The 26,473-nt window shown below is 46.6% G+C and overlaps 1 protein-coding gene across 3 annotated transcripts in view; it reads left to right on the top strand.

The window, feature by feature from the left end:
* Nucleotides 1-2,936: 2,936 nt before the first annotated feature.
* EEPD1 (endonuclease/exonuclease/phosphatase family domain containing 1) overlaps nt 2,937-26,473 on the top strand; it is an 80,677-nt gene continuing 57,140 nt past the window's right edge. Inside the window, exons 1-2 of one of the 3 annotated variants that reach the window (XM_084857874.1) lie at nt 2,937-3,018; nt 4,360-5,354. In XM_084857874.1, the coding sequence (XP_084714000.1) occupies nt 4,504-5,354 (851 nt within the window). In that variant the 5' untranslated portion in view covers nt 2,937-3,018; nt 4,360-4,503. Of the gene's footprint in view, nt 3,019-3,510; nt 3,763-3,861; nt 5,355-26,473 lie in introns of those variants that run through there. The other 2 variants (XM_084857872.1, XM_084857873.1) reach the window with 2 other exon arrangements.

The following is a 26,473-nucleotide window of genomic DNA, read 5'->3' as shown; positions in this document are numbered from 1 at the left end:
AACAATGCAAAGAAATCGAGGAAAACAATAGAATGGGAAAGAGTAGAGATCTCTTCAAGAAAATCGGAGATATCAAAGGAACATTTTGTGCAAAGATGGGCATGATAAAGGACAAAGAAGGCAGGGACCTAACAGAAGCAAATGAGATTAAGAAGAGGTGGAAAGAATACACAGAAGAACTATACAGGAAAGATCTTAATGTCCCTGATAGCCATGATAGTGCGGTCACTGAACTTGAGCCGGACATTCTTGAGAGTGAAGTCAAGTGGGCCTTAGGAAGCGTTACTAACAACAAAGCTAGTGGAGATGACAGTATTCCAGCTGAGCTATTTAAAATCCTAAAAGATGATGCTGTTAAAGTGCTACACTCAATATGCCAACAAATTTAGAACGCTCAACAGTGGCCACAAGACTGGAAAAGGTCAGTTTACATTCTAATTCCAAAGAAGGGCAATGCCAAAGAGTGTTCAAACTACCGCACAATTGCGCTCATTTCACATGCCAGCAAGGTGATGCTCAAAATCCTACAAGCTAGGCTTCAGAAGCATGTGAACCGAGAACTACCGGAAGTACAAGCTGGGTTTCGAAGAGGCAGAGGAACTAGAGATCAAATCACCAACATTCGCTGGATCATGGAGAAAGCAAGAGAATTCCAGAAAAATGTCTATTTCTGCTTCATTGGCTACGCGAAAGCCTTTGATTGTGTGAATCACAACAAACTGTGGCAAATTCTTAAAGAGATGGGAGTACCAGACCACCTTACCTGTCTCCTGAGAAACCTGTACGAGGGTCAAGAAGCAACAGTAAGAACCGGACATGGAACAACCGATTGGTTCAAAATTCTAAAATCTAAAGAGCCTCTTGTTGAGGGTGAAAGGGGAGAGTGCAAAAGCTGGTTTGAAACTCAACATTAAAAAAACGAAGATCATGCATCTGGCCCCATCACTTCCTGGCATATAGAAGGGGAAGAAATGGAAGCAGTGACAGATTTTACTTGCTTGGGCTCCAAGATCACCACAGATGGTGACTGTAGCCATGAAATTAAAAGACGCTTGCTCCTTGGGAGGAAAGGTATGGCAAACCTAGACAGCATAGTAAGAAGCAGAGACATCACCTTGCCGACAAAGGTTCGTATAATCAAAGCTATGGTTTTCCCAGTAGTAATGTATGGCTGTGAGAACTGGAATATAAGGACGGCTGAGCGCCAAAGAATTGATGCTTTTGAACTGTGGTGCTGGAGAAGACTCTTACGAGTTCCCTGGACTGCAAGGAGGTCAAATCAGTCTATCCTAAAGGAAATCAACCCTGAGTGCTCATTGGAAGGACAGATACTGAAGCTGAAGCTCAAATATTTTGGCCACCTAATGCGAAGAGAAAACTCCCTGGAAAAGACCCTGATGCTGGGAAAGATTGAAGGCAAAAGGAGAAGGGGATGGCAGAGGATGAGATGGCTAGATAGCATCACCGATGCAATGAATATGAACTTGAGCACACTCCAGGAGAGAGCGGAGGATAGGAAGGCCTGGCGTGCTATGGTCCATGGGGTCACGAAGAGTCGGACATGACTTAACGACTGAAAAACAACAACTGCCAGCAATTAGCTAAATTAGATAATCCCTTATTAAAGAGGTGTTGCTCTGTCCAGTAGACATGAAACAAAAGTTTTTGCTGAATAATATGCAACCTAAGATTCATAGACGCAACAAGTAGATGCCAAAATGGCAATTCACTGATTTGGCATTTTGTGATGGTGTCCACAGGAGTTTCCCAAATTCCCAAATGTGCCCATGGGTCCAAAACGATTGGGGACCCCTGTTGTGTGGGACTGACATTTTTCTCCCTATTAAGTGAACATGGGGGACCGCTCAATGGCACCATTTTTCTAATACTTCTTCTATGTTCATGTACTGGGGCAGGGGGAGAGGCAGAATGTGTAGTGACAGTGTAGAAAAGGCACTGTACTGATGATGAATGTTTTATGGATACTTTATTTCACTGTAATATCTGAACTTCAAGAAGGGTTATTGTATCATTGAACAATACTCCTGCTACCAAACCCGTAGAGCTACCAAACAAAAGACACAGCACAGCTACACAAAAGATTTTTCATTTTTTTGGTGGAAAAAGACAGAAGAAACAGTGGGAAAACACAAGAGCAAAGTGGAAGACCAGGACATTGGAACACCCACTCAGCCCTGCAGGGCTGGCTCTAATAAAGTGCCCCCCTCAGGCAGTAGATTTTGGGTGTTATGGAACCTATTATTGTCTTTTTACTGCCAGGGAAGGGAAGATGTGTTTGCGGGATTTTTTGCCTCATGTGCTAAAATAACTTGACTGGCTTCGGGTACTAGGCACCTTGACTTGAGTGGGTGGATGGGTGGAGGCACGATTAGCTGCTCTGCCTCAGGCAGTAAAATGTCTGGTGCCAGCCCTGCCCCCTCCCCGCCCCCAGTCTGTGAATGAGGCACTGCATGACAAAAGCCTAACAGGGAAGCAGCCAAGGTTATTTCTGAAGAGCTAGATTGTATTGGGAGTCATTCCCTTTCCCCCTTGGGTGTGTGTGTCGGGGGTGGAGTACCATTTTTTTCAGTGCAGGGGAGGCCTCATTCAGCAAGGTCCAAAGGCTCTTGGACCTATTCACAATTTAATGGCTAAACAAATGAATGTCCTGTTATTTTAAGAGCACTTGTGATCTTTTTGTATTTATGTGTCTGTATAAAATCAACATCTACATACATACTTACACACACCCCACAATAACTGGAGCACAAATGAGGCGAATATGGCACCTTTTCTTCTTCTTAAAATAAAGGGACTTGTGCCTTTGGCATGCATACCTAGCACATGGGTTCATTTCATGTGCAACAGTCATGCAGTGCGTGTCATCAGAGGTAGGATAGTCAGAGAGAAGAGGTGCTCTAGAGGGATAGTCACATACTGCCTGGAAGAAGAAGGACTGAAAGAGAGCCACCTGCTTTTACTGGCCTCCCCGTAGAGTCTGGGCTGCTGGTTTTATTGGTAATTTCTCTTTTGATGGATTTTTAAAAATTTGTAACCTCCATCGTGATGTATTTTTAAAAAGTGAGTATGTACTTACTGATTTGTATTGTATCCACTTTGTATGCTTTTTTATCTTGAGGGGGTTCCACTCACCCTTAAAGGGAGCCTCAAAGTAATGTTACATGCAAAGGGCAGGATCCAACGTTAGTCCTACTTAGAGTAGACCCATTGGGACGTAGGCTAGTCACGCCTAACTTAAGTCCCATTCGTTTCAGTGGGTTTACTCTAAGTAGGGCTAACATTGGACAGTGCCCAAATAAATAACTTTAAATAAAAAACAACCTTGAATTAAAATAAAAATGCGTGTGGCGCGGGCGAAGGCCCCCTGGGCCTTTGGCCCAAAGTTTTGCCCTGACGGCGCCCCCGGTTCTGCGGCCTCTCCGCGCCTCGCAGGTGGCCTTGGGGCGGGGGTGGCAAAGCGGCAGCCGCTCGGGCAGGCCCCGCCTCCGCGGTGCAGAGAGGGCGGGCCGGCCGGCCGGCCGCCGGTCACGGCCCCGCTCCCCAGCCGCCCGCGCATCACACCTCGCGTACGCCGCCGAAGGAAGCCGAGGCTGGCGCTCCGGCGGCTGCTTGCAGGGGGCGCTGCTCTCCCTCCCTCTGCCGCCGCGGGGAGGGCGGCTTCGAACTCCGGAGCGCCGCGGCCGAGAGTCCCCGGGCCGGCGGAGGCTGGCGCGAGAGCGAGCGGCAGCAGCCGTCGCCGAGGTGGGCTGGGAACGCCGAGCACGGCGGCGGCCGCTTGCTGCCTTCCCGCTCCTCGCTCGGCGAGGGCTTCGAGGCGGGGAAATCAACTGGCGGGCGGAGGGAGGGAGAGTCCCCGCGCGGGGCGGGCGAGGAGCCGCTTGAACAGGCGCCGCGCGAGCCCCCCGCGCCTCGGGTGCAGCCCCGGCGGGATGCTCCAGTGAAAGAGGCGCTTTGTCCGGCAGCCGCGGTTTCGGGGCTCGCCCTGGGGATCCCTCGAGGCGCGCCCTGCCGCAGATGCGGGACTCTTCGCCCGCCTGGCCCAAGCGAGGAGCGCGAGGGACGCCTCCCCCCCCTCCCCGTAAGAAAGACGGCGCGGGAGGCTCGTTTTGCGGCTGCCCTCGCCTCCCTGGCGCGCCTGCGTGCGCGCGTGTGTTCGGAATATTTTTAACTTTCCCCTCCGCTTGGCTGCCGAAGTGCCGCTCAGAAGCCCGCTAATCTCCCGGCCGCTGCCAAGTTCGCTTTTCCAGCCCAGTGTTTACAGCCCCTCCCCTCTCGTGCTGAGAGAGCTCGGGTCGGCTTTTTCAATGAGACGCTTTGCCTTGCGCCCCTCTTCTTCAGAAGCCGCCTGCCTAGCTGTCATTTCCACGTGAAGAGGGGGAACCTTGGACCGTGCCCAGGGCCCGTCGACCCGGAAAACCCGCCGGTCCTGTTGGAGCGGCGAACCTGACGTTGGGTTATCGCGGGGCTCCAACGGGACAAGTCATGGGGGGCAACCTTGGTTGTCACCGCTCCATCCCCAGAGACCCCTCAGACCTCTGCCACAGCCGCAAGTTCAGTGCAGCGTGCAACTTCAGCAACATCCTGGTCAACCAGGAGAGGCTGAACATCAACACAGCCACCGAGGAGGAGCTCATGACTCTGCCCGGCGTCAACAGGATGGTGGCCCAAAACATTGTGGAGTATCGGGAGTACATCGGGGGCTTCAAGAAAGTCGAGGACTTGGCCTTGGTCAGCGGGGTCGGAGCTGCCAAGTTGGAGCAGGTCAAGTTCGAGATCTGCGTGAGCAGCAAAGGCAACTCTGCCCAGCACTCGCCCAGCTCTTTACGCAAGGACCAGAACCTGGACCACCTCTCTGCTGCTAAGATCAATATTAACACGGCCACGCCCGCTCAGCTCATGAGCATCCGCGGCGTCACGGAGAAGATCGCCAACGGCATCGTTGAGTACCGCAAGGAGCACGGGCCCTTCAGGAGCATCGAGGACCTGGTCAAGATGGACTGTATCAACTCCTCGTTTTTGGACAAAATCCGACATCAGGTGTTTGCGGAGCGGTCACGGCCCCCGTCGACAAACACCAACGGGGGCCTCAATTTCACAGTCAAGCCTCATCCGAGCCCCACCTCGCTCAGCCTTCAGAGTGAGGATCTGGATTTTCCGCCAGGAGGGCCAACTCAGATTATCTCCACCCGGCCCACTGTGGAGATGTTTGGTGGGGTGCGGGATGGGAAGCCTGTCTTGAGGGTGGCCACCTGGAACCTGCAAAGCTGCTCTGTTGAAAAAGCCAACAATCCCGGTGTGCGAGAGGTCATGTGTATGACCCTACTGGAGAACAGGTATGGGGGCCCCATTGAGACTTCTCAGGCAATACCGACAAACATTTCTCCTTTGCCTGTTTTTCCCTGTTGTTGCTTGCTTCGCTTCCTGCATATCCATGATATGCAGGAAGCATGCAGTGCTGAACTGTTTTTGGCATGTAGTTAATGCTCCCCGTTGCTTTGTGATGACCTGTGGTTTAGGCAGACAACATATAATCGAACCAGCTGAACTCAACTGCTCTCTGTACACCCCTAGGTAAATCTGATAAGCTGTATCTACAGACCATAATAATGTCTGTGCAGTCAAGCCACCATCGAACATGATCAATGAATACATCTGTCATAGCTCAGTGGTAGACCACCTGCATACCGAAGGTTCCAGGTTCAATCCCCAACATCTCCAGGTAGGGCAGGAAAAACTCATGCCTGAAACACTGGAGAAACATTGCTGCCAGTCAGCGTGGACAATAATGGGCTAGATAGATCAATGCTCGGACTCATTATAAGGCAGCTTCCTCTGTTTTTATGCCCCGTGTGAAGTTCTGAGTAATGCCAGAGCCTAGCATTTGAGCCTGTGTAATTAAACTGTGTTGAAATATTTGAGATGTTGTTCAGAAAGTTACTCATCTGGGCTTATATGTTGTCTGCCTAAACCACAGGATTAATAAGAACAGTAGAGAAAAATAGGGAAACCTCTTTTTTTCTAGCATGTGTCACTAAGGTCTCTTGACAGTTTTGGTTGTCCCAGGCAAAGACTCTGCAGTTAATGTTGCGGCAGGAATAAGATAATCACCTAACTTCATTGGATGATATCTAGTGTAGGACTCTTATTTGTTTCTAAAATATCTAGTTTTTTTCTCTAGCTAATTCTCTTTTTCTCTTGACTCTGTCTGATGAACCCACAGTCCACCATTCGTAGATTTTTTGTTTTATTTTGGGGTTTTTCTGCTGACTTAAGCCTTCAGAACAGCAGGGCAAAACTCAAATGTTTGGTTGGTTTATTATCTGTTTCCGCCAACATGTTGCACCGTTAACACCCCAAACCTGATCATCCAGATAAGTCCTGTTGATTTTGGTAGTGCAGTTAGATTAGTGCCGGGATGGGCAGAAGGTAGATTGGGACCTACTGGGAGATCTCTTGAGTGATTTGCAGTAGGTTGGCAAGGTGTTTTTTTTTACTTCCCTGTGGTTAACAGTAGGACCAACTTAAAAGCTCCCCACTCCCCTTAAATGTAGTTGCTGAAAGAGAACATGTGGGGATGGGGGGAAACCAGGAGTGGATACTTGTGTAAAAGGACTTGTGAGCTTGGTTCTGGTACTGAACACCAATTCCTGGGCTGAGCATGTGCTCAGTGGCACCCTGATCCTCAATTCTTCGCATACGTCCACTGTCCTGAGCCACTATTTTACACCTAGCTCTGGTTGGTGGATCTTGGGGTTCTGGTAAAAAACAAAGTAGATCCTGCAAGCCTGAAGTCTGCCCACTCCTGGGTTAGTGGACAGAACAAGATTATAGACGTTGAGAATTATCCCTAGCTACTCTCAGTATCATGAGTTGTTAGATATCCATGGTCTTACTACTAAGCTAGTCCATTCTCTTGGACAAAGTTTGAGATTCATTTGTGACAGTAGAAGATCCTTGTGTTTTAAGCCTGAATTTGCTCCAATTGCTTAAAAAAAGGAAATGGGGGGGTCTAATATAAGAGCAGAAGGAGGGGTGCACATGTGTGTGCGCGGGGTGCTACTCCATCTTCCTGTCCACAGTTTTGTCCCTGCTGTCTGTCTCCCGAAGTTACTTTTCCTTCAGGCAAGCCCCATTACTGGAATTGAGCATGGGTGGGACAAAAGCACCTGAAGAAATGAGCGGAGGGTGAGGGTTCTCCAGTCTTCACCCTCACACCCCCGTTGCTCTCTAAATTGGATCCCTTCCTGGCTGCTTTCTGTGTGATTGGGGCATATTGGGGATCGAATACACCGGTTTACAATCTTTGTCATGTGTGACTTTGAACCCAAGTTTTAAGTGGTCTTGGACATATCCCATGCACCTGGGAGTCCAAACTGAGTAGGTATCTGCATCTTGATAAAATGAAGCAGTGACTTAGTAGGAGAGCTGCCATGCAGGAGGCCTCTGCAAAGTACTTACTCGGGTAGGTGTTTGCAAAGTGTGGACACTGTTTAAAAGGCTCTAGTGCGCTAGCCCGTATATCTGGCCTGTTTGTGCACCAGCGTTCTGTGGCCAGGTGGCCAAGCCAGGGCCAGCCTGCAAGTGCCTAGGGTACAGGTAACCTTTTGATGGCCTCTGAGTGGCAGCATTCGTGTGTAAATCAGTCTTCAGGCTAATATATGAGAGAGGTGGTACACTGCTCTGTACACTGAGCATTTCCTGTAGAATGTTACATTCCCTGAGCAGCATACTAGTCCATATGTTTCAGGACAAAGCTTCAGAGCGAGATTTGTCTGTTCAGAGTTTTGTATGGTTGTGATTAAGTTATTGCTGCCACTTTTTGTAATGAGCAGTTTTGTTAGATTAATTTCCAGAGGGCCCTGTTAGTCTGTTGCAGCAAAAACAACAGAGAGCCTTGTGGCAGTTTAAAGCCTGACACATTCAATGCGGCATAAGCGTTCGTGGACACTGTCCATTTTGTCAGATGCATGAAGTGTTAACCTCAAATGGACAGATCTGTATACACATGCAGATGTGGGGACTGTAAACTGTGCTGTCAGAGGGAATTGACTATAAACCCGCCAATTTCAGACTAACACTTCATTCAACTGATGAAGTGGACAGTATTTATGAAAGCTTATACCAGAATAAATTTAAGGTGTCACAAGACTCTTTGTTAGATTAAAGCACTCAGATGGGTAGCTGACTTATTCCACATCATACCATTGGCCCTTCGAGCTCAGTCTTGTCTGCACTGACAGGCAGTGGCTCTCCAGGATTCCAGGCAGGATTCTTTCCTAGCTCTACCTGGAGAAGTCAGGGATTGAACTTGGAACCGTCTGCGTGCAAAACATGTGCTCTACCACTGAGCTACGGCCCTTCTTCTAATGTATACGTTTCCATGGCAAGCAAGCATTGCTTGACATTATTGCTGTGTTCATCGAAAGTTCAACAGAAGGGACCTCATTATTCTTGATATAGAAGTAATGATGCACATCATGCTTCATTCCTTTCTCTCTTTCTATTCCATCATGAAAAATATCTTTGCTTCTCCCCCCCGCCTTTCTTCAATAAAATCTGGCTTCTGAATTAGATGTTGTAAACAGTGCAAGTTTGTTGGGACTGTTGTCTCAGTTTCTAGCTGGAAAACGTCTGCATAAAAGATGTAATAATAAGATATTTTAGGTGGAATCCTTTGAGATCCGTGATGTACTATATTATTACTAAAATACTTTTATTCTATTTTACCTGCGCACTGCAACAGGAAGTGGCTATTGTTCACATGTCTGCAGTGCAGAGACTAAACTCCTGTATACCATATTGCAGTACATTTTGTTTTTTCACAAGAATAAGCATGATGGAGCAACATGAAGCTTCTCTGGCTTGGATCAAGAGGAAATAATAAGCAATTCTTGTATTTGGCAAGGAAGATCATGCTGTAATCCTCTTCTGTTGCAACATACTGCTGTTTGTGATCCAAAATTTACAAGAAACCTATATTTGTGCAGGAAGCATACCTAGCTTTGAGAACTTTCCAGTAAAAAGAAGAAGCCATGGCTTCCCCAAAGTTACTGGTCTGGCTGGCATGCAAATTGGGAATGACTGATGTTTATGTTTCTGACACAGTACAGGGATTTTATTTATTCATTTTATTATTAGCATTTATATTCTGTGTTATTTGATAAAAGGCCATCAAGGTGGTACACAATAAATTTAAAATAATAAAACCTTATAGCAATAAAAATAAGAACATTAAATACAGTAAAACCTGATAGCATCAAAAGACTTAAGGACGCAATCCTATTCATGGCTGGCTGGAGAAAGCTGAGAGCTGAAGGACTTTTTTCTGTCTACACATGCATAGGATTGTGCCCTAAATTAAAGAGATGTGTCTTCGCACCCATTTTGGGGGTAGTTCTTGAGGGAGTGAGTTCTACAGTTTGGGAGCGACACAGGAGAAAGCCCTTTCTTCTGTGCCCGACAAATGGGCTTCTGCAGGTAGTGCTACCCTCAAAAGGGCTTCTCTTGGAAATCTTGATACCCTGGCAGGTTTATGATGAGATAGCTGATCCCTTACATAGTCAGGGCTTTAAAGGTTAAAACCAGCACCTTGGAGTGAGCCCAGAAAGTAATTGGCAACAAGTGCAGTTCTTTCAAGACAAGTGTAATATGGTCCCGATACCATGCACTGGTCAGCTTAGCTGCTACATTTTGAACCAACTGTAGCTTCCAAGCACTCTTCAAGGGTAGCCTCACATAACGTACATTGGAATTTTACTTCCTGATCATCTCTAGGTCTCATCTACATCTACAGCTGCAACAATTCCAGCTGTTGTATGATTCTAAATGTGGGGAAAGATGGGATGCCATAGTTTTCTTTAGTTATTCGGTTGATAGCCTGTCTTTTTTCCAATGACCTCAAAGCTCACAGCTATTAGGGTTGTTAATGTCTTTACTGGATGTGCACCTTTGCCTTTTGCAGCATCCCCATGTGTAGGCATTTCAGCAGGTACAGCTTTTCTTGACATGGCAATAAGGGATGGGAGGAGCTTCATCTGCTTAATTTGTGCAGGTAAAACTGCAGTAAAAGGCACAGGAACATCGGCAGTAAAAAAAAAAAAAAGGCAACCCTCCTGTTGAGATAAACTTCAGGTGATAACCACCTCCAAAGAACACTTGGGGAGCAGGTTCCTGACATTGCTTGAGTCCATCCATATCAGTGAGATTCAAAAGTAAACATGAAGGTGACTCAACAAGGCTACTAGGCCAGTTACACGTGTGATAGTTCCAAGTGCCTGTCAAACATGGGGGGGGGGGATTTGTCACCTATTCTGTTCATTCTTTCTTGTTTTTCTATGCTGCCCTTCTGAAATCAACCAAGGTGGTTTACAAAAATATCAGAAAATAAAAACGCTGATCAACTTAAATAACCTTAAAAGCCATAACAACCATAACAGCTATAAAAAGATATTTAAAAGATGTGACTTGACCCCCTTCCCGAACACAGAGGCCCAATTTACACATCACAGCAATTCCTGGGTTGTTTAACTCAGGAATTGTCAGGGCCGAGCAGCAGCAAGCGAGCATACTGCCTCCTGCACAGTTTTAGCTTCCGCTGTCAATCAAAAACCCAGGAACGCCCTGTTCCTGAGTTGCTATCATGATGTCCAAGCCCAGAACCTGGTGGTGTTTGGGGGTTAAACAACCCAGAGTTAATCCAACAATCACCCCTGGTATGTTGTTGAGTTAGCTTGTTTAATAGATTTATATATCGCTGAAATCATTTAAAATTTCTCTGAGCGGTGGGGAGAGCAATCCTTTGGCCCCTAGACAGTGTTTGGGGGGCCATAGGATATTTTGGATTCCTGGAGCTGAGGTCAGAGATGGCGCTCCAACATTGAAGTGGGGAATCTGTGCTCTCTGCCCCCTCGCAGCTGACAAAAGTGACCTCGGAGTGGGGTTAAAGGGGGTGTTCTGGGGGGAGAGGAGTTGACTGGAGAGGCCGAGCTACACTGTATCCCCCAGTCTCTCCAGCCTCCTTCCATCCCCCAACGATGCGCCCCAGATACAGAGCGCAAGGAGCAGGGAAGAGAAGATTGCCTCCGCCACTCCTTCCTCTCTGATGATGGCTGTAAGCCTCTGCGTTCAGAGGTATACAGCTTTCCTGATAGGATTACACCCTTAGGGGTTTAAATAACCCAAAGTTAACCCAGCAATCCCCCATGATATGTTGTTGCATTAGCTCTGTGTTGTTTAGGGGTTAAACAACCCAGAGTTAACCCAGCAATTGCCCATGATTTGTTTAGGGCTTAAGCAACCCAGAGTTAACCCAACAATCGCCCATTGTTGGTTGTTGGACTAAGTCTGGTTTGTTTAAACAACTCAAGAGTTCCAGGTTTGGATGTCATGATAACAACCCAGGAAAGGGGCTCACTCCCCCGACAATTCCCGAGTGAAACAACCAAGGAATTGTTGTGACATGCAAACTAGTTCAGACAGAGCAGGGACCAGTTACAACTCTGTAGGGAGGGTGTTCCAGAGTTCAGGAGCAACCCGGGGGAAAGCCCTTTGCTGTCTGTCGGACAAGCGATCCTCTCCAAGCGAGGGCATCACCTTGGACCCTGGTCCAAAGTCACCCTTCCTTTCTGCAAATCACCCTTGAAAGCCCTGGTGATATTTAATCAATCGTGTATTTAGACTTCTCTCTCTTTTGTACTCCCCCCCCGCCCCGGCACCCTTTTTGTAGCAGCTGGTGCTTATTGGTAAGGCACATTTGATACAGTTATTCTTAGGTTTAGGAAGCTGAAGCTACCCTGCAAGGTGGTTGCTCTGTTTGCAATATGCTACCTTCAGAAGAACCAGGTTGAAGCCTGGATCTCCTTGGAGCCGCAGTCAGAAGAGGAAGGCTGGGTGGTTGGGGTGCAGCTGCTGCCTCCAGCAAAGGAAACTGAACCTTGCACAGCCCGCCCACTCTGCCAAACATCAGGGAAACTGATCCTTCTGAACTCAGTGTGCAGAAGTGTTCTACAATGCTGGCTTACTTTATATCGGCCTTCCCCAACCAGACACCCTCTGACTGTGCTGGACTACAACTCCATCAACCCCAGCTAGCCTGCTTTATATCTTGAATTCTTTTAATCCAGTTATTTTCCATGTTCTTCGCCACATCGATTGTGTTAATCCTTTTTGAAAGCTCCCTCGATCCCTGCTAATGAATATGCCAGCTTCTTGCAGTCAGCATGCTCTTTTTTATGTATTTAAATGAATAATTTCCATCTCTTTAAAATGTGGGGCAGCTAGATTTGCTTCATTGTTTTTGTAGCTGTAACTGATAGTATTTAACACTTAGGAGGTGTCGGTCAGGCAGAGAAGTCTGCAGGGCTGTGGCTTGCGCTATTAACCTGTAGTAAGCCTTTGGCCTCAGGTTTGATTATTTTTTCCCATTCTGAAGATGACTGTGGCATTTGTCTCTGACTGAGCGGGCTATTCCCTGTTCTTTATCCATCTTGTTCTTTTTTCCGAGACCATTGTTAATGTCTTTTGCATTTGTGTGTGTGCGTGTTTGTTGAAAGAAAGAAAGAAAGAAAGAAAGAAAGAAAGAAAGACAGCCCCTCTGTTCTGACCTTCCCTCCTGTCAGTCTGAAATTGAGACAAGCGTGTTAAAGAAAGTTTGTTACAGAGACTGGGTGCACACAACAAGTTAATCCACATGTAGTGGTTGGGTGTGGGTTGATCTTGAACCATGGGTTGATGTTGTACCATGTGTTATTGTCTTGTCTGAACGCAGTACGTTTTCCACAGGGTGGTTTGTTAACCTTGCAGTGTCGCTTACTTTTCCTCCAACAAGCCACTCTGAGAACCCATGGTTTGTGTTGGGGTGTTCAGAGTGGTTAACAAGCCACTGTGCAGAAAATGCACTGCGTTCAGACAACACAATCACCCACCGTTCAACAACAACCCACACTCAACCACTGAGTGTGTTGTATGAACCCAGCCAGAGAGATGAAGAGGAATTTTGGCTAGTGAATGAAAAGTATTCCCATAACCACAGGTTGGATCCAGATTTAGTCATATACTTAGGAATAGTCAGAGTAGACCCACTGAAATCAAGTTAGGTTTGCCATGACTAATTTTAACTCCCACTGATTTCAGTGGGTCTACTCTAAATATTATTATTAATTACTTTTATGTATTGCTTCCCACTGCAAAAAGCAGTCTTGAAGCAACTTATACACAAAAGTACGGAAATCCAGGAATGTGACAGGAAAAAAAAGCAGTATAAACCATAACCAGCACAGTAATAAAAATGAATACCATTAAAACATTTTTTATCTAAAAATAAAATAAAGTGGAAAGTGTTCATCCACAATACACAGAATATCTCTCAGTCTGCCTCCCCCCCCCCCGACCCCCACCCCAAATGCCTGGGAAAATAAGTACATCTTTGCCTGGTGCTGAAAAGTTGACAGTGTTGGTGCCAGGCGAGAATGTAAATATGTCTAAGTCTGGATTCAAGCCTGTGCAGCGGATGGTGCTGCAGTGTTACTCCAAAAGAGAAAGGATGATTGTCCTTTTAGAGCACATCTACACCAGAAATTTAAAGCACTTTCAAACCACTTTGATGTATTTTGGCATCTTCCAAACTCCATAGGTGTTAGTAGTTTTGTGCAAGTGCTGAGAAGCCTTTGTTGAGACTTGCCACATTTTTTATTAGGTGCCCTGGCACGAACAGTCGCAGCAGTAGAACTGTGGTCTCCCTGGGGGGTCTTGAAAAGACTAACATCCCCTCTCCCTTTTGGAATGGCATCCCCTCAGTTTGTTAAGATAAACACGGGTGCGTTTGGTTCAGCAATGTTCATTTTGTATTTAATTTTGCTGGTGCTCATTGTGAAGGACATGTTGCTAATGTGTGTTAGTAGTAAATGGTCATCTTTGAGTTCACATGTTGTGGGCTTAATAGTTAGGATCCCTATGTGAAATCACATTATAAAAGACTTCTTGGGGGATAAATGATCAAGTTAGTTAATATGTGGATTCCTGTCACGACAAGATCTGTGTGGTGCTGTGTGCAGTCTGGGTATTATTATTATTATTATTTAAACTTTTTAAAAAATCAGAATTCTGTGCTCACAAAAGCCAAATTCTGCAAGCTTTTTGTAATATGTAAATTAAGAATTTTTTCACAGATTGGCTTCTTTTGCATAATTCTTCCCAGCAGTTGTAGTGAGGAAGCCTAATAATAATCTACTGAAACGAAGCTTGTACATGTGTAATAATTGCATCTGCTCATATTCATCCCTACTTGCTCGTGCCTCTTCTTCCTTTCATGCCCTCACCCTTTCTGCTGAAATTCATATTGTAAGCTCCTCGGGGTAGGGACGTGCCTGTTTGCTTATGTATAAAAATAATACCTACCAGGGGCTTGTGCTGTAGTGTTTGAGATTGCATCAGGTGTCACTCATGCTTTTTCAAGCCTAATTTAAACTTTTTTTAAAAAAAAAGCCCCCTCCAAAAGCTGTGATCTTCAAGTTGCTTGATGTTGGATTTTGACCCAATTTGGCCAAATCCACTGTTGTAATTGCAGATTCTCTGTGCTTTCTGTGCATGCTGAAAGATTTGAATGTTTCAGCTTTGCCAAGCACATGATTGTGTGGTGTGCAATTATAAACCCATTTACAAGACCTGGGTTCCATGCAGAACTCTGCCATTTTGCTCCAACATCACATGGTGGGAAAAATGGTTATGTAGAACATCCCTTAATTTGTTTGTGCTTCTGTTGCTGGGGTAATGATTGTTAAGAGTTTAACTTAAGACACTTTGAAGAGCAAAACTTTGCAACACTCCATTTAAATCTTGTAGCTTGTTTGTCTTCACAATAATCCTGAGAGGAAGGTACATGGGCCATTAGTGCGAGACATACACTACAGTGGGAGACATGGGAGAGGGCCTTCTCTGCTGTGGCACCCCAGTTGTGGAATGCCTTCCCTTTGGAGGCCTGATTGGTGCAGGCATTGGTTTCATTTCGGTGCCAAGTTAAAACATGTTTTTTCACCAAAGCCTTTGAGGGCTAATTGAATTCCCTAAAGTTGCACACTGTTTTAACTGTTTTATTGCTTTAGATTTTCTACTAGGTATTAGCTTGTTTAATGGCTTAGTATGCCTTTAACTGTTTAATTTGTTTATTGTTTTATACTGTTTAAATTGATTTTATCTGTACACCGCCCTGAGATCTTAATGATATACAGCAGAATACAAATGTTTTAAATAAATACATACATAAATAAATAAGACCTTAAGTCCAGGATCTAAAATTACCTGGCTGCCCCACAACCCATATGCTGTCTGAGCATTGCAGGTCTCTTTGCCCAGAGGTGTTCAGCCAGGCCCAGGAGACCATGCAGAAAAAATGATGCCTCTTTCACAGGGAGGCAAGAATTTAGTGAAAGTGGGGGCCAGGGTTTGCCACACCACTAACTGGGACTGAGGGAGGGTGACCTGATTAAACCCTCCATCTGCCAGACCACACTGGTTCGCGAAGCAGGCTCAAGAGTGCAGAGACAAAGGCCAGCTACCTCTTGCCTTCTCCTGCAGGGAAATCATTTCCAGCGGGGTTTGGTAGCCAGCTGCGTTTGAAGATATGAAGAAGCCATGTAATCTGCCCACGCATTCCCAACTTCCCTTTACAAACATGATGTCTAGAAACATGAGGGTGTTTTCTTCCTCCAAGGCGAAGGCTGCCATTCTCAGCCCGTGGAGAGAGCTGCGTTCTGAGCACTGCTTTTCTCCCACCTCTGCAATGGTGCTGTATGGAATCACTTCCAAGCCTTGGGACTGATGTTACTCTGCTGCTAATCCTCCGCCATAAATGTTTCAAAGCATTAACAAACACTGTATGCTTTCTTTGGCGTATTTTTGTATGCTCAGCTCTTGGTGGTTTGGCAGAACAGTAAGGTGTGTCTGTTTTGTTCCTTATCTCTTCCTTTATCTCTGTGTATATTTTCCTGTACCCATTCTAATAATATGGTGGCGACCATCCAAAACAAACTCCGCTGTAATAAAAGAGCAGGAAAAAGCACAGCCCTAATAACTTGAGTGCACGCAGAAGTATACAACAACAAGAAAGACTCTTGTTTCACCATCACCAATCTACAAGCCACTGAGATTCATCAGCTATATTTTAACTCCTTCCAAATCCAGAAGACATGCTCAAAATGTATTCTGCAAATAATATGCTTGGAAGAAGAGAAAACTGCATGTCATCCAAGGCTTACACCTCCCTGTGCATGAACTTTAAATGCTCCAGGTTGTCAAAGAATGTGAAAACTCTGGGCAAGGGCAGGAGTGCCAGAGGACAAATAGAATGGAAGAGTAGTCATGAGAGAGAGAGAGAGAGAGAGAGAGAGAGAAAAGAAGGGGTGCTAGGGAATATAAATTTTAGTCACCATCCCATACCTTTGATTAAAAAATCTGTGCATGTTTCTAAGCTTTTCTGTGTGACCATGAGGACTAGACAGTTGCTTATTTAACATACAGTGGCTCAGATTCTCGGGATGCTGCATTCTATGCCAGATGCCACCATCCATGCTTGTATAGTGAAGCTGTTTGTATCTGCTGTTTAATATATAAAGCATGGAGAATTAAGGCTGCAATCTATGTGCACTTATCCACATTCTACTGACCATACTTCAGGGGACACATGCATAGGATTGTGCTGCAGATGTTATACACAACCTCTGTGCATGTGAATTGGCAGCGCAAGATTGCTACATCGCTTTCCTTTAAGGCTCCTGGATTGCTGTGACACTTAGCTTTTCCTTTCTTTGTAAGGCAATTTCGACATCTTCCTGGTTATTGGGAGAGCTTGAAACCCAGCAATACCTTTTAGTTGTCAAGCCAGTCTTGCTTTTTGTAAGGTACCAGATTGATTAACCCCCCCCCCCCGACAGATAATACTGTCAAAGGGAAGGTTAGGTGCATAACAGTATTATCCAGTCACCTTCTGGATGTTTAGGACTACAACTCCCATCAGCCCAGCCAGCATGGCCAATGGTCAGGGGTGATGGGAGTTGTAGTCCAAAGCATCCAGAGGGCACCAGTTTGGAGAAGGCTGTTATAAGTATACTTATAAGTATACTTATAAGTATACTTATAACTTATAACTATAACTTATAACTATACTTATAACTATACTTACTATACTATACTTATATACGTTATAAGTATAGCATACTTATAACTGACCTGTTCTGAAACTGCTGTCCTTGATCAGCAAATTATTCTGGGATAGTGAAATCCGAACAGACTCTGAGAGGTTACATTCCTTGCCTCCTGAACTGGAGGGGACTGAGATGGGCAGTGCAAAAATCCAGTTGCCACAGGAAACAGGATTCTCTTCCTCCTGTGCGCACTGCCTATTCTTAGTCGCTATTTCTTTCCTTCTTTTGAGTCGGGAATTCCCACACCACATCTCCAGAACCTCTTTCGGTGTTAGTGCTTGGCCCTGAATGAGGTGTAGTACTGGTGGGGATAAGAGTGCCCTGTAAGCATGTGCAGAGGAAGGGAGCGATACAGCACCAGTTATAGCTTGCAGAGCAGGGAAGGTGATGGCGGCTTTGGCCTCTCGGGTTTTCATCGCTCTGTTCTGCAGTGCACCAGTTCTGCGTGGCTGTGCCTCATGTTGGGAAGCAGAGGTAGGACTGAGATTCTGTTGGTGTGCTGTGCGCCCTGCTGCTCAACAGCCTCCCTGCCTGAGGTGGTCTTGGGAACCGCAAGGCTGATGGTCTTGGGGGATTTCAACTACCACGCCGAGGCTGCCTTGTCTGGAGCAGCTTGGGATTTCATAGGTGCTGTGACTGCTGTGGCCATATCTCAAATCACTTCAAGTCAAGTGCATGTTGCAGAACACACTTTGGATGTGGCGTTCTGCTTGAGACTGGAGGGCGATGATCCATGGGTAGGGGAGCCATGGGTAGCTGCTTTGTCTTGGACAGATCACTTCCTGATCTTCAGGGCTGAAGGACCAATTTCAGTGGTCCATCCCCAGAGGCTGACGAATCCAGAGGGCTTTCTGAAGTCCTTGGGGATTATCTTGCAGGTTTCAGTGTCAGTCCTGTCAAGACCCTGGCCTCTATCTGCAATCGGGAGATGACTCTGAAGAGAAGTTTGGGCCAGAAGCAGCCCTCTCCTGAGGCAGGGTGAATCCCCTGCCTCAGGCAGTGACGCTGGGGGAGCGGCAAATTGTGCATCAGGGGGCGCCCTCTGGCTGCTCTACTACTGCAGCATTTGCCTCAGCGGGAGAGCGAGGCTGGAGGGGCTCTCCGGAGCTGCTGCCTGCCTGCCTGCCTGGAGCTCCCACTGTAGTGCCGCCAGGTGGGTGGCAGCTCCAGAGAACCCCTCCAGCCCCACTGTCCCCCTGTGACAAATGCTGCCATGAGAGAGCAGCCAGCAGAGCTGTCCAGAGGAGCCACTCGCCCTCTGGCTCACTCTGAGAATCTCAGAGTGAGCCAGAGGGTGGGCTGACTCTCTGTAGGGCCTCATCAACCAGCAAAAGTGGCCAGTGCAGCTCTTCAGAGAGCCAATCGGCCACAAGTGCCTGGTTCTGAGGGCGTCTTTCCTCAGAGCCAGGCATTGTGGGGTGTCCCAGGAGGTTGCCTACACAAGAGAGGGGCAGCAATGGGGGGGGGAGCAGAGTGTATGTGCTCTCCCACCTCAGACAGCAGGGGAGTTTGCACTGGTGCTGGTTTTGGGCACAATCCACTCATCAAGTGCTCCTGTATAAGCCCCAATGAATGAATGGGAGTTGCTCAAGAGCACTGTCGCGCTCTTGCACATCCCCCAGTCATTTTGGCAGAGTTGCACGGAACCACTTGCATTAGCAACATGTCAGCAAGATGGCTGATGGTTCCTGTGGCAGATGAATGCAGCCAACATGTATATCGAGCGAAGGGTGCCTGTTTTCTGCATCAGCCTAACCTTCCTTACTGCCTGGATGTTGATTTCCAGCTTCTGCCAGGAGCAGTGCTTTATTTAGAGGTGTCCCAGACCTTCTAGTTCAGCTTTCCCCCACCTGGTGCCCTTCAGATGCATTGGAGTACAACTCCCATGATTCCATCCTGGCTGGGGATAATGGGAGTTGCAGTCCAGCACATCTGGAGGGCACCAGGTGGAGGAAGGCTGTTCTAGTTTCTTTACTTTGCCTGAATTTTTCTAGAAGCCTTGAGAGCCATGCCTAAGTAAGCATGGATTGGGCTGGGATTGTTCAAGTGCTTCGAAAAGACCAAGCAGAAGCCTTTGGAAGGGGGTGTGGCTGCAGATATCTGTGTTGTCCCCTTCTGTTGTTGAACTGCATCCATCACACACTGAATTCCCTAATGAAGTGATGACTGTGTCTGTTCACAGCCTGAGAAGTGGGTGGCTTTGTTTAAAAACACAATCCGCTGATTGTCCCCGAAGTGTAGTGTGTCAGTAAGCCTCACTGTGAGATTGACATGGGCACAACAATCCAGAGAAGCCAGCGTCAACGGAAGGCCTTTTATCACAAAATGTATATCATCTAAGAAATTCATTTAGGGGGGAGGGGAGCCAGTCCAGTAAAGATCTGATCCTGGAATTGCAAGCCTATATTCTCTATATACATCTTTGCCTATATTGTCCTACAGACTTTCAGAGAATATTGTGTGTTTATATAGAACCATCAATGTGTAAAAGGCTTGACAGGTTGGCAAAAAAGAGACCCCTGCCCCAAAGAGCTTACAGTCAAGACAATGGGTTGGGCACTGACCCGGTTTGCACCATCAAAACCAGCTACAACAGGCCATGGGTTATTTGAGGGTTGTTTCCCACTCAAACAAGCCATGCCACCTGGGTTCGGATGACACGACAGGCCACACCTGGGCAGGTAATTAGGCTAATGGTGCCTGGCACGCACTGCTGATTTAAACAACCCACGGTGGCTTGTTTGATCACATGAATCGGCCCAATGGGAGAAGGAGAGGGGAGGGAATGAGGAGTCAGTGGTAACAAAGCTTGGATGCTCACCTGAGGGGTTAAATAAGGGCTTCACAGATAGTTTTGAAAAAGGATTTAAAGCAGGGGTGGGAAACTGGTTGCCCTCCAGGTGTTTTGGCCTTCAGCTCCCATGATCCCTCACCACTGACTATGATGTCCAATGTTGATGGGAGTTGTAGGCCAAAACATTTGGAGGGGTTCAAGTTGCCCACCCCTGATTTAAAGGAAGATGGAGATGCTGCCGTGTCTGTGTACTGGGAGGGAGTTCCAGGCATATGGCACAACGAGAAGTTGGGCGGAGGGGTTTAAGAGGGCAGGAAATCTGAGGGTGGTAGAGTTAGAGGAGTGAAGATCCTTGCTAGGAATATATCTGGAAATAAAAGCAGAAAACATAGGGTGTGACAAGGAAGCGGAGAGCTTTCGAAGTAAGGGAGTGTCGTAGTATGCAGGTTGTATCATCTTTACTGTAATGTGGTGCACCTCTGGTTTTCCTCCTTCCCCCCCACGTTCTCTGCTCTGTTCAGCGTTGGGTAATCACCGCAGGCTTGGCAGCATACCATGGAAGGACTTGAGGACAACTTGATCAAGGTTCCAACAGCAGAATGCTTGTTGCTGGAAATGAAACACAGTTGTGGTGAAAAATACTTTTCTTATGCTTCATGCTCCCACAGTGATTTGTTTTTCTCTGTAAAATACAGTTGTGGGTTTTTGTTCTGTTTTTAAAGCAACGTCCCCTTTTCAAAGGATGTTAATTTCTTTTAGAAGATTCCCCCATCCCCAGATCCAGTCTGGGTGCTGTGCTTTTCAGTACTGCAGTATAGTGTTTTCCCTATAATTCCAGACTACCCTTGTAGCACCCTACCTCACCATAGCCAGAAGTCCATGCTTTCACTCAGTCACCCAGCTGATCCCCTATGGTGAGTAAAATCTTATTTCAGGCAAGTAGCTGAGGCTCCTCTGTTGCAGGGATAGAGTTGCTCACACAGGATGAATATTGCTGTCCTAAACTATAGTTTCAAACACGCCTTCTATATTCTTCCTTCTAGCCTTAAAGAGCCATTGGCTGTAAGATTTGGAGACAAAGAACCCATCAGGACTTGCATGTAAATGTGTAGATAAGGTGTTTGGAACCCTTGAACTCTAAAACCAGGGATGGATTTCATTTCATTTTACTGTGCTGGTTCAGATGTAATGATCCATTCTATTCTGAACAGAGTGTGTCGCATCTCGAGTACTGTGTACAGTTTGGGGCACTATAGTTTTAGGACACTGACAAACTGGAGCATATCCAGAGGAGGGCAACCAGGTGTCTGGACACCAAGTCCTATGGTGAATGGTTGAAAGAGCTGGATATGTTTAGCTTGGAGAAGAGAAGGTTCAGGGGAAACCTGATAGCTGGCTTCTCAATTCCTATGTTCACTAACTGCTGGGGAACATGGTGGGAGGCTGCTGTTGCATTCATCTCCTGTTTGTGGTGTCCTCGTTGTTGGCTGGTTGTGTGAACAGAATGCTGGACTAGATGGACCCTTGATCTGATCCAATAGGGCTCTTATGTTCTTTGTTGCTCCAGAGGACAGTACTGGAACTAGCAGGTGAAAATTGCAGGGGAGCAGATGTTGGTTGAACCTAGCAGTAGTTCCTAACAGTATGAGCTCTTCGACAGTGGAACAGACTGCCCTTTAGGTGGTGGGCTCTCCTTCACTGGAAGTATTTCAGCAGAGGCCGGACATTCATCTCTCGGGTATGCTGTCGCATCCTGCATTTCAGATCTTGCATTGAGCAGGGAGGTGGACCAGATCACCTCTAACGTCCCTTCCAACTATGGTCCTGTTGTGGCTTGCTTTGTGCAGGCGCTGAGAAGCTTTTGATGGGGTGTTTGGCCTAGCCTCTTCATGGGGCTACAGCTCCCAGGCCTGCATGGTCAAGAGCCGTGACAATGCAGCAGATTTGACATTGGCCTTAACATTTTGTATTTAGCAAGCCGGGAATGAGCCTGACCATGCACTCCTTCTGCTCCTTCCCTCCCTTCACTTCCCTCCTTCGCAAGTCAGCTTTGGCATTTCAGTTCGGGTCTATTTAGACTAGAGTCCTCTGTTACCTCCAAAATGGGGAACTCTAATGTCAGTGTACTAACCAGGATATGAAGCCATGAAAAAAAATCCTGGTTTAAGATCCTGGTTAGTAAATTGACTTTAAACCATTTCCTCATTTCCTGTGTTATGGGGAACTGTGGCTTCAATAGACCAAGACTGAACCTGGCATGCACAGAGATGAGGTAAGGGGAGGATCGAGGGGGGAGTATTGGCCTTAGCAGGTTGGGATCATGGCGTCCAAAAGGGCTGACTGTGTTTAGTAGTATCATCTGTTTTGTGTATCACCATGTAATTATTTTGGAAAACAATGAAGAAATAAAGGGGAGACAGAATAACAAGAGTACTAAAAATGATACAGAAGTTGCTCGGAAAAGCATTTGCCTGATAGAACTGGGTAATGTTTGAACTTGCACTTGCAACTTAGTTTGTCTTGTGAACGTATCTGGAGTTTATTGTTTAGGACAAACTCTGGGAGCTGTGCAAGACCACAGTCAAGCTCCTGCACAACTCCCATTCATTTCAGTGGGGTGGAGGAGAACTTCCTAGAAGCCTGTTCCCTGTGACTGAAATCTCAAGCATACTGACCAGGAGGTAAGTTCCATTGAACTTGGTGAACCTTACCTCTCATACTTAGGATTGAGTTATATTTCTCCAGAAAGTGTGTGTCTCTGGGTGCAATCACAGTATCGCTTCCTCTAATTCTAAACTCAAGTGCTGTGTGCCAACAGGATTGGGATCAAAACAGGGCCACCAAGAGAGAGGTATTGGCATGCTCAGAGGAGCCCCGAGGTTTGCAAAAGCATCCAGAAAGCTATTTAAAAAATCCTAAAGTGGGGGAAACAAAGCAACAACAACAACAAAACAGCCCAGTGATTACTGAGCATGCTCAACAACCGCAGAATGTTGAGTGTCTATTGGAAAAGAAACATTGGGGGTGGAGGGATTGAACTCCTTACCGCTTCTACCATTCTTGTGCCCTCCAGATGTTTTGTACTACAACTCCCATTAGTCCCACCCAGCATGGCCAATGGTCAGGGATGGGGGAAATTGTAGTACAAAACATCTGGTGGGAACCAGGTTGGAGTAGGCTGGCTTAGGGCACAATCCTATGAGTATTTAGACAGAAAAGAAGCCCTTCAACTTCCAGCTATGCTGGCTGGGGAATGCTAGGAGTTGTAGGACATTTTTCTGTCTACATATGCATAGGATTGCACTCTTATACTATATTATCACAGAAGAGGGCATAGCTGTCTGCTGGGACCCTGAATAAGGACACTCCTGTTAAGGGGCAAGGATGCACTCCTACAGCAGCTAAAGAGTGTACGCCCCTAAACACCCAAAGGCTATCAGTTGTTCTTGCCTCCTTCGGTGACTATGCCTTAGATGTCTCATTGGCAAGTTTGACACTCTTAGATGTTCACCTTTATGACTGCGGCACAATAATCTTTCAGTCCAGAGGTGTGGCAAGTGTGGGAACAGGCCATTGCATAAGGAAGGAGGGTGTCCACTCAAAACCTCTCGCACATTAAATGAATGTGTGAGGGCATTGTGGGGCTGCGCTGCATCGCATGTCCGCCTGTCGTGAGAAAGGGCCCTACTTGTGTATCCTGGTTGGTCCAGGATTTCCTCTTGTGTGGAGGAGGCCTACATAAATACATACATACGTTGCTATGCCTGTAATGGCCTTTTGCATGGCCTCTGAATGTGCAGCCAGGCTGGGACTAGCACAGCAGAGCTCTGTGGCCCCTTACACATTCTCTGTGTATGAGGGGACTTGAGCGAATCTCCCCCATATTTAATTGTTTCCCGTATTTCCACACAGGTCCCCAGTACTTTCTCTCCTTGGCCTCTGTTCTCCTTCAGGCCCCTTTCTGCTCTATTTGATGTGAATAAAACATTAATATGTGGTTCTCCTTCACTTATATGAAGTACAACTCCTCATGTGCTGATTCATATGACTGGCGCTTTTAAATGTCACTTTCTGTTTGAGGAGTGAGGGTGGGGAATAACAGTGAAGCTGTCTGTGGAGGGTTTTTTTGAGTTGCTCTTCAACAGCACAAATAGATATATGTCTACTCAAATCTAAATACTATTGAGTTCAATGGGGCTTACTCCCAGGCAAATGGCTATAGGATTTCAGTCAAAAAGACCTGAAGAGTAGGGGGGGGTTAATTTAGAAAAGCCTAGTGCAGGCTGGGAGAGCCTGTGGTCCTCCAGTTGTTATTGGACTTAAATTCCCATCAACCCCCTGCTGCCCTGGCCAATGGTGAGGGTTGATGGGCCAGAGATCCCCCCCCTGCACCCCTTGGCATCATGTGACAGAGAGGTTCAGCTCACTAAAACCAGAGAAGGACAGAGGGCAAGAGAACAGTAGATTCTGATTCCTTGTTGTCTTATAGCTAGAATTACCCAGCTTCTGAAAATCTAGTGACACTTAACTTCACTAATGTCTGTGAAGAGTTAACTTTGCAAAAGGAAATACATACGTTCCTGGTGCTCCATTATTAACAGTGCATTCTTAAGCAGGATTATTCAAAAGTGTTCACTGGTGCTTACTCTAGGTAAATTGTATTGCAGCTTTACAACACAGCCGTGTGCAGGTTTACTCAGAAGTAAGTCCCACTGAATTCAATGAGGTTCACCCCCATGTAAGTGTGCAGAAGGTTGCAGCCTTATGCACTAAAACACCCTCCCACATACACACCTTAACCTGGTTTGATTCAAATAAGCACAGTTTGAAGGGAATGGATAAAGCTTTCTTCCCCAACCTGGTGCCCTCCAGATGTTTTGGACTTCAACTCCTGTCAGCCCCAGCTAGCATGGCCAATGGTCAGGAAAGCGGGAAGTTGTAGTCCAGAACATCTGGAGGGCACCAGGTTGGGGAAGGCTGGAATAAAGCAAATACACCGAAAGGAACAACCCATTGTAAAATTAACTGTAAGGCAATCTTGTTTGTTGGCTCTTCGAGAGTGTTGAATGGATTGCTCATGAATAGTCCCCTGGATAAAAATGATGGTTTTGCTGTAAAATTTTGTCAGTGTTCCAGGTGCTTCAGTGAGCTGCACTCTATATGTAAATGGAATTGGAAGCTAGTCAGAGGAGGAGAAATGGAAATCTATTAAGTCTGTAGTTGAGTAGGTCACTCTGAAATATTGTCACAGTAAGGCTGCCGCTTCTGTATACAGCTTATTTCCCCCTCTTCGTCACATGCCTGTGGTTGCGGAATACAGCATATGGGTGCTGTTTTTGCTCTTTCTTCACCCCTGGCTGGGTCTGTTCCAGGCATTTCCCACAGTAATTCCTGGTCATTGACCTCGGCAGGGGCAGGCTGATGTAAAGGCTTAGTGTATTTCTGCCGAACTTGAAGTGGCCTGTCATCGTGTGTGCAGCAATTGCTGACTTAGAAAAGTTGCGTGTGTGTTTTTTAACAAACAGAGACAAATCCAACCCCATTGTCATGGCTGCAGAATTCTACTTCCTTTGTAGCAGAGAGATCTGGCCTCTCCTTGATGTGGAAGAATTGTTGCTTTAGATCAGTCTTTCCCAACCTAGCACCTTCCAGATGGGTTGGACTACAGCTCACATCATCCCCAAGCAGTAGCGTGTGCTGGCTGGGGGTGATAGGAGTTTTAGTCTGACCCATCTGGTGCGGAAGGCTGCTTTAGATCGCTGGTTGTGAACGTTGAAACAGTCATCTAGCTTCAGTTACCCTACGCATCTTGGGTATTTTGATCACTTTTACTGTAACAACACCCCCCCCCCCCCGGTAGACAGCTGTAAATTTGCAGAGTGGCATCAATCATAGCAGAAGATTTACCCTTGCATTCCATCTTGGTGGTTGTGGTGTCATATGGCTGCAACAGAGGTGTGAAAGTGTGTGAGGTGAGCGCACAGAAGGATGTTGCAGGGAGAGATGACTAAGCATTTAACTTTGTTTTCAAAAACAGCCTGCGGGTAGCTATGGGACAGTCCTGCTAGCTTCAGCAGAGCTTTTGCGGCTGTTGGGGAAAGTAGCGTTTAACATTCTTGTCTTCTTGCTATTCAAACAACACAGGGCAACTGCCTTGTTTCACCCGATGCGTGTACATGCCATTGCCATGATCAGCCCAAACTTGCATGCTGTTGGCGACAGCTTTGTAGGAAAGCGTGTGCTTCCTCCTTCCTCCTTTCTTGTGCCCTGAATCCCTTCGCCTGCTTCCGGGGCCGGTGTTACCACATGGCATACTTGGGCCGCTGCTAGGGCCTCAGAGCCCAGACATGATCTTCTGCCAGTGCTTGTCCAGTGCCCACCACCACATTAAAAATTGGATGTCGCATCAGATGTAGACGCAGCTGCCATTTTAATACCCCATTATGCCCCTGGCATAGCGTTG

This window comes from Heloderma suspectum, chromosome 5 (assembly GCF_057233095.1).
Source record: "Heloderma suspectum isolate Gila_16-S chromosome 5, 16-S_ref, whole genome shotgun sequence".
Lineage (NCBI taxonomy): Eukaryota > Metazoa > Chordata > Lepidosauria > Squamata > Helodermatidae > Heloderma > Heloderma suspectum.
This window is presented reverse-complemented; position numbering and strand designations above follow the sequence as displayed.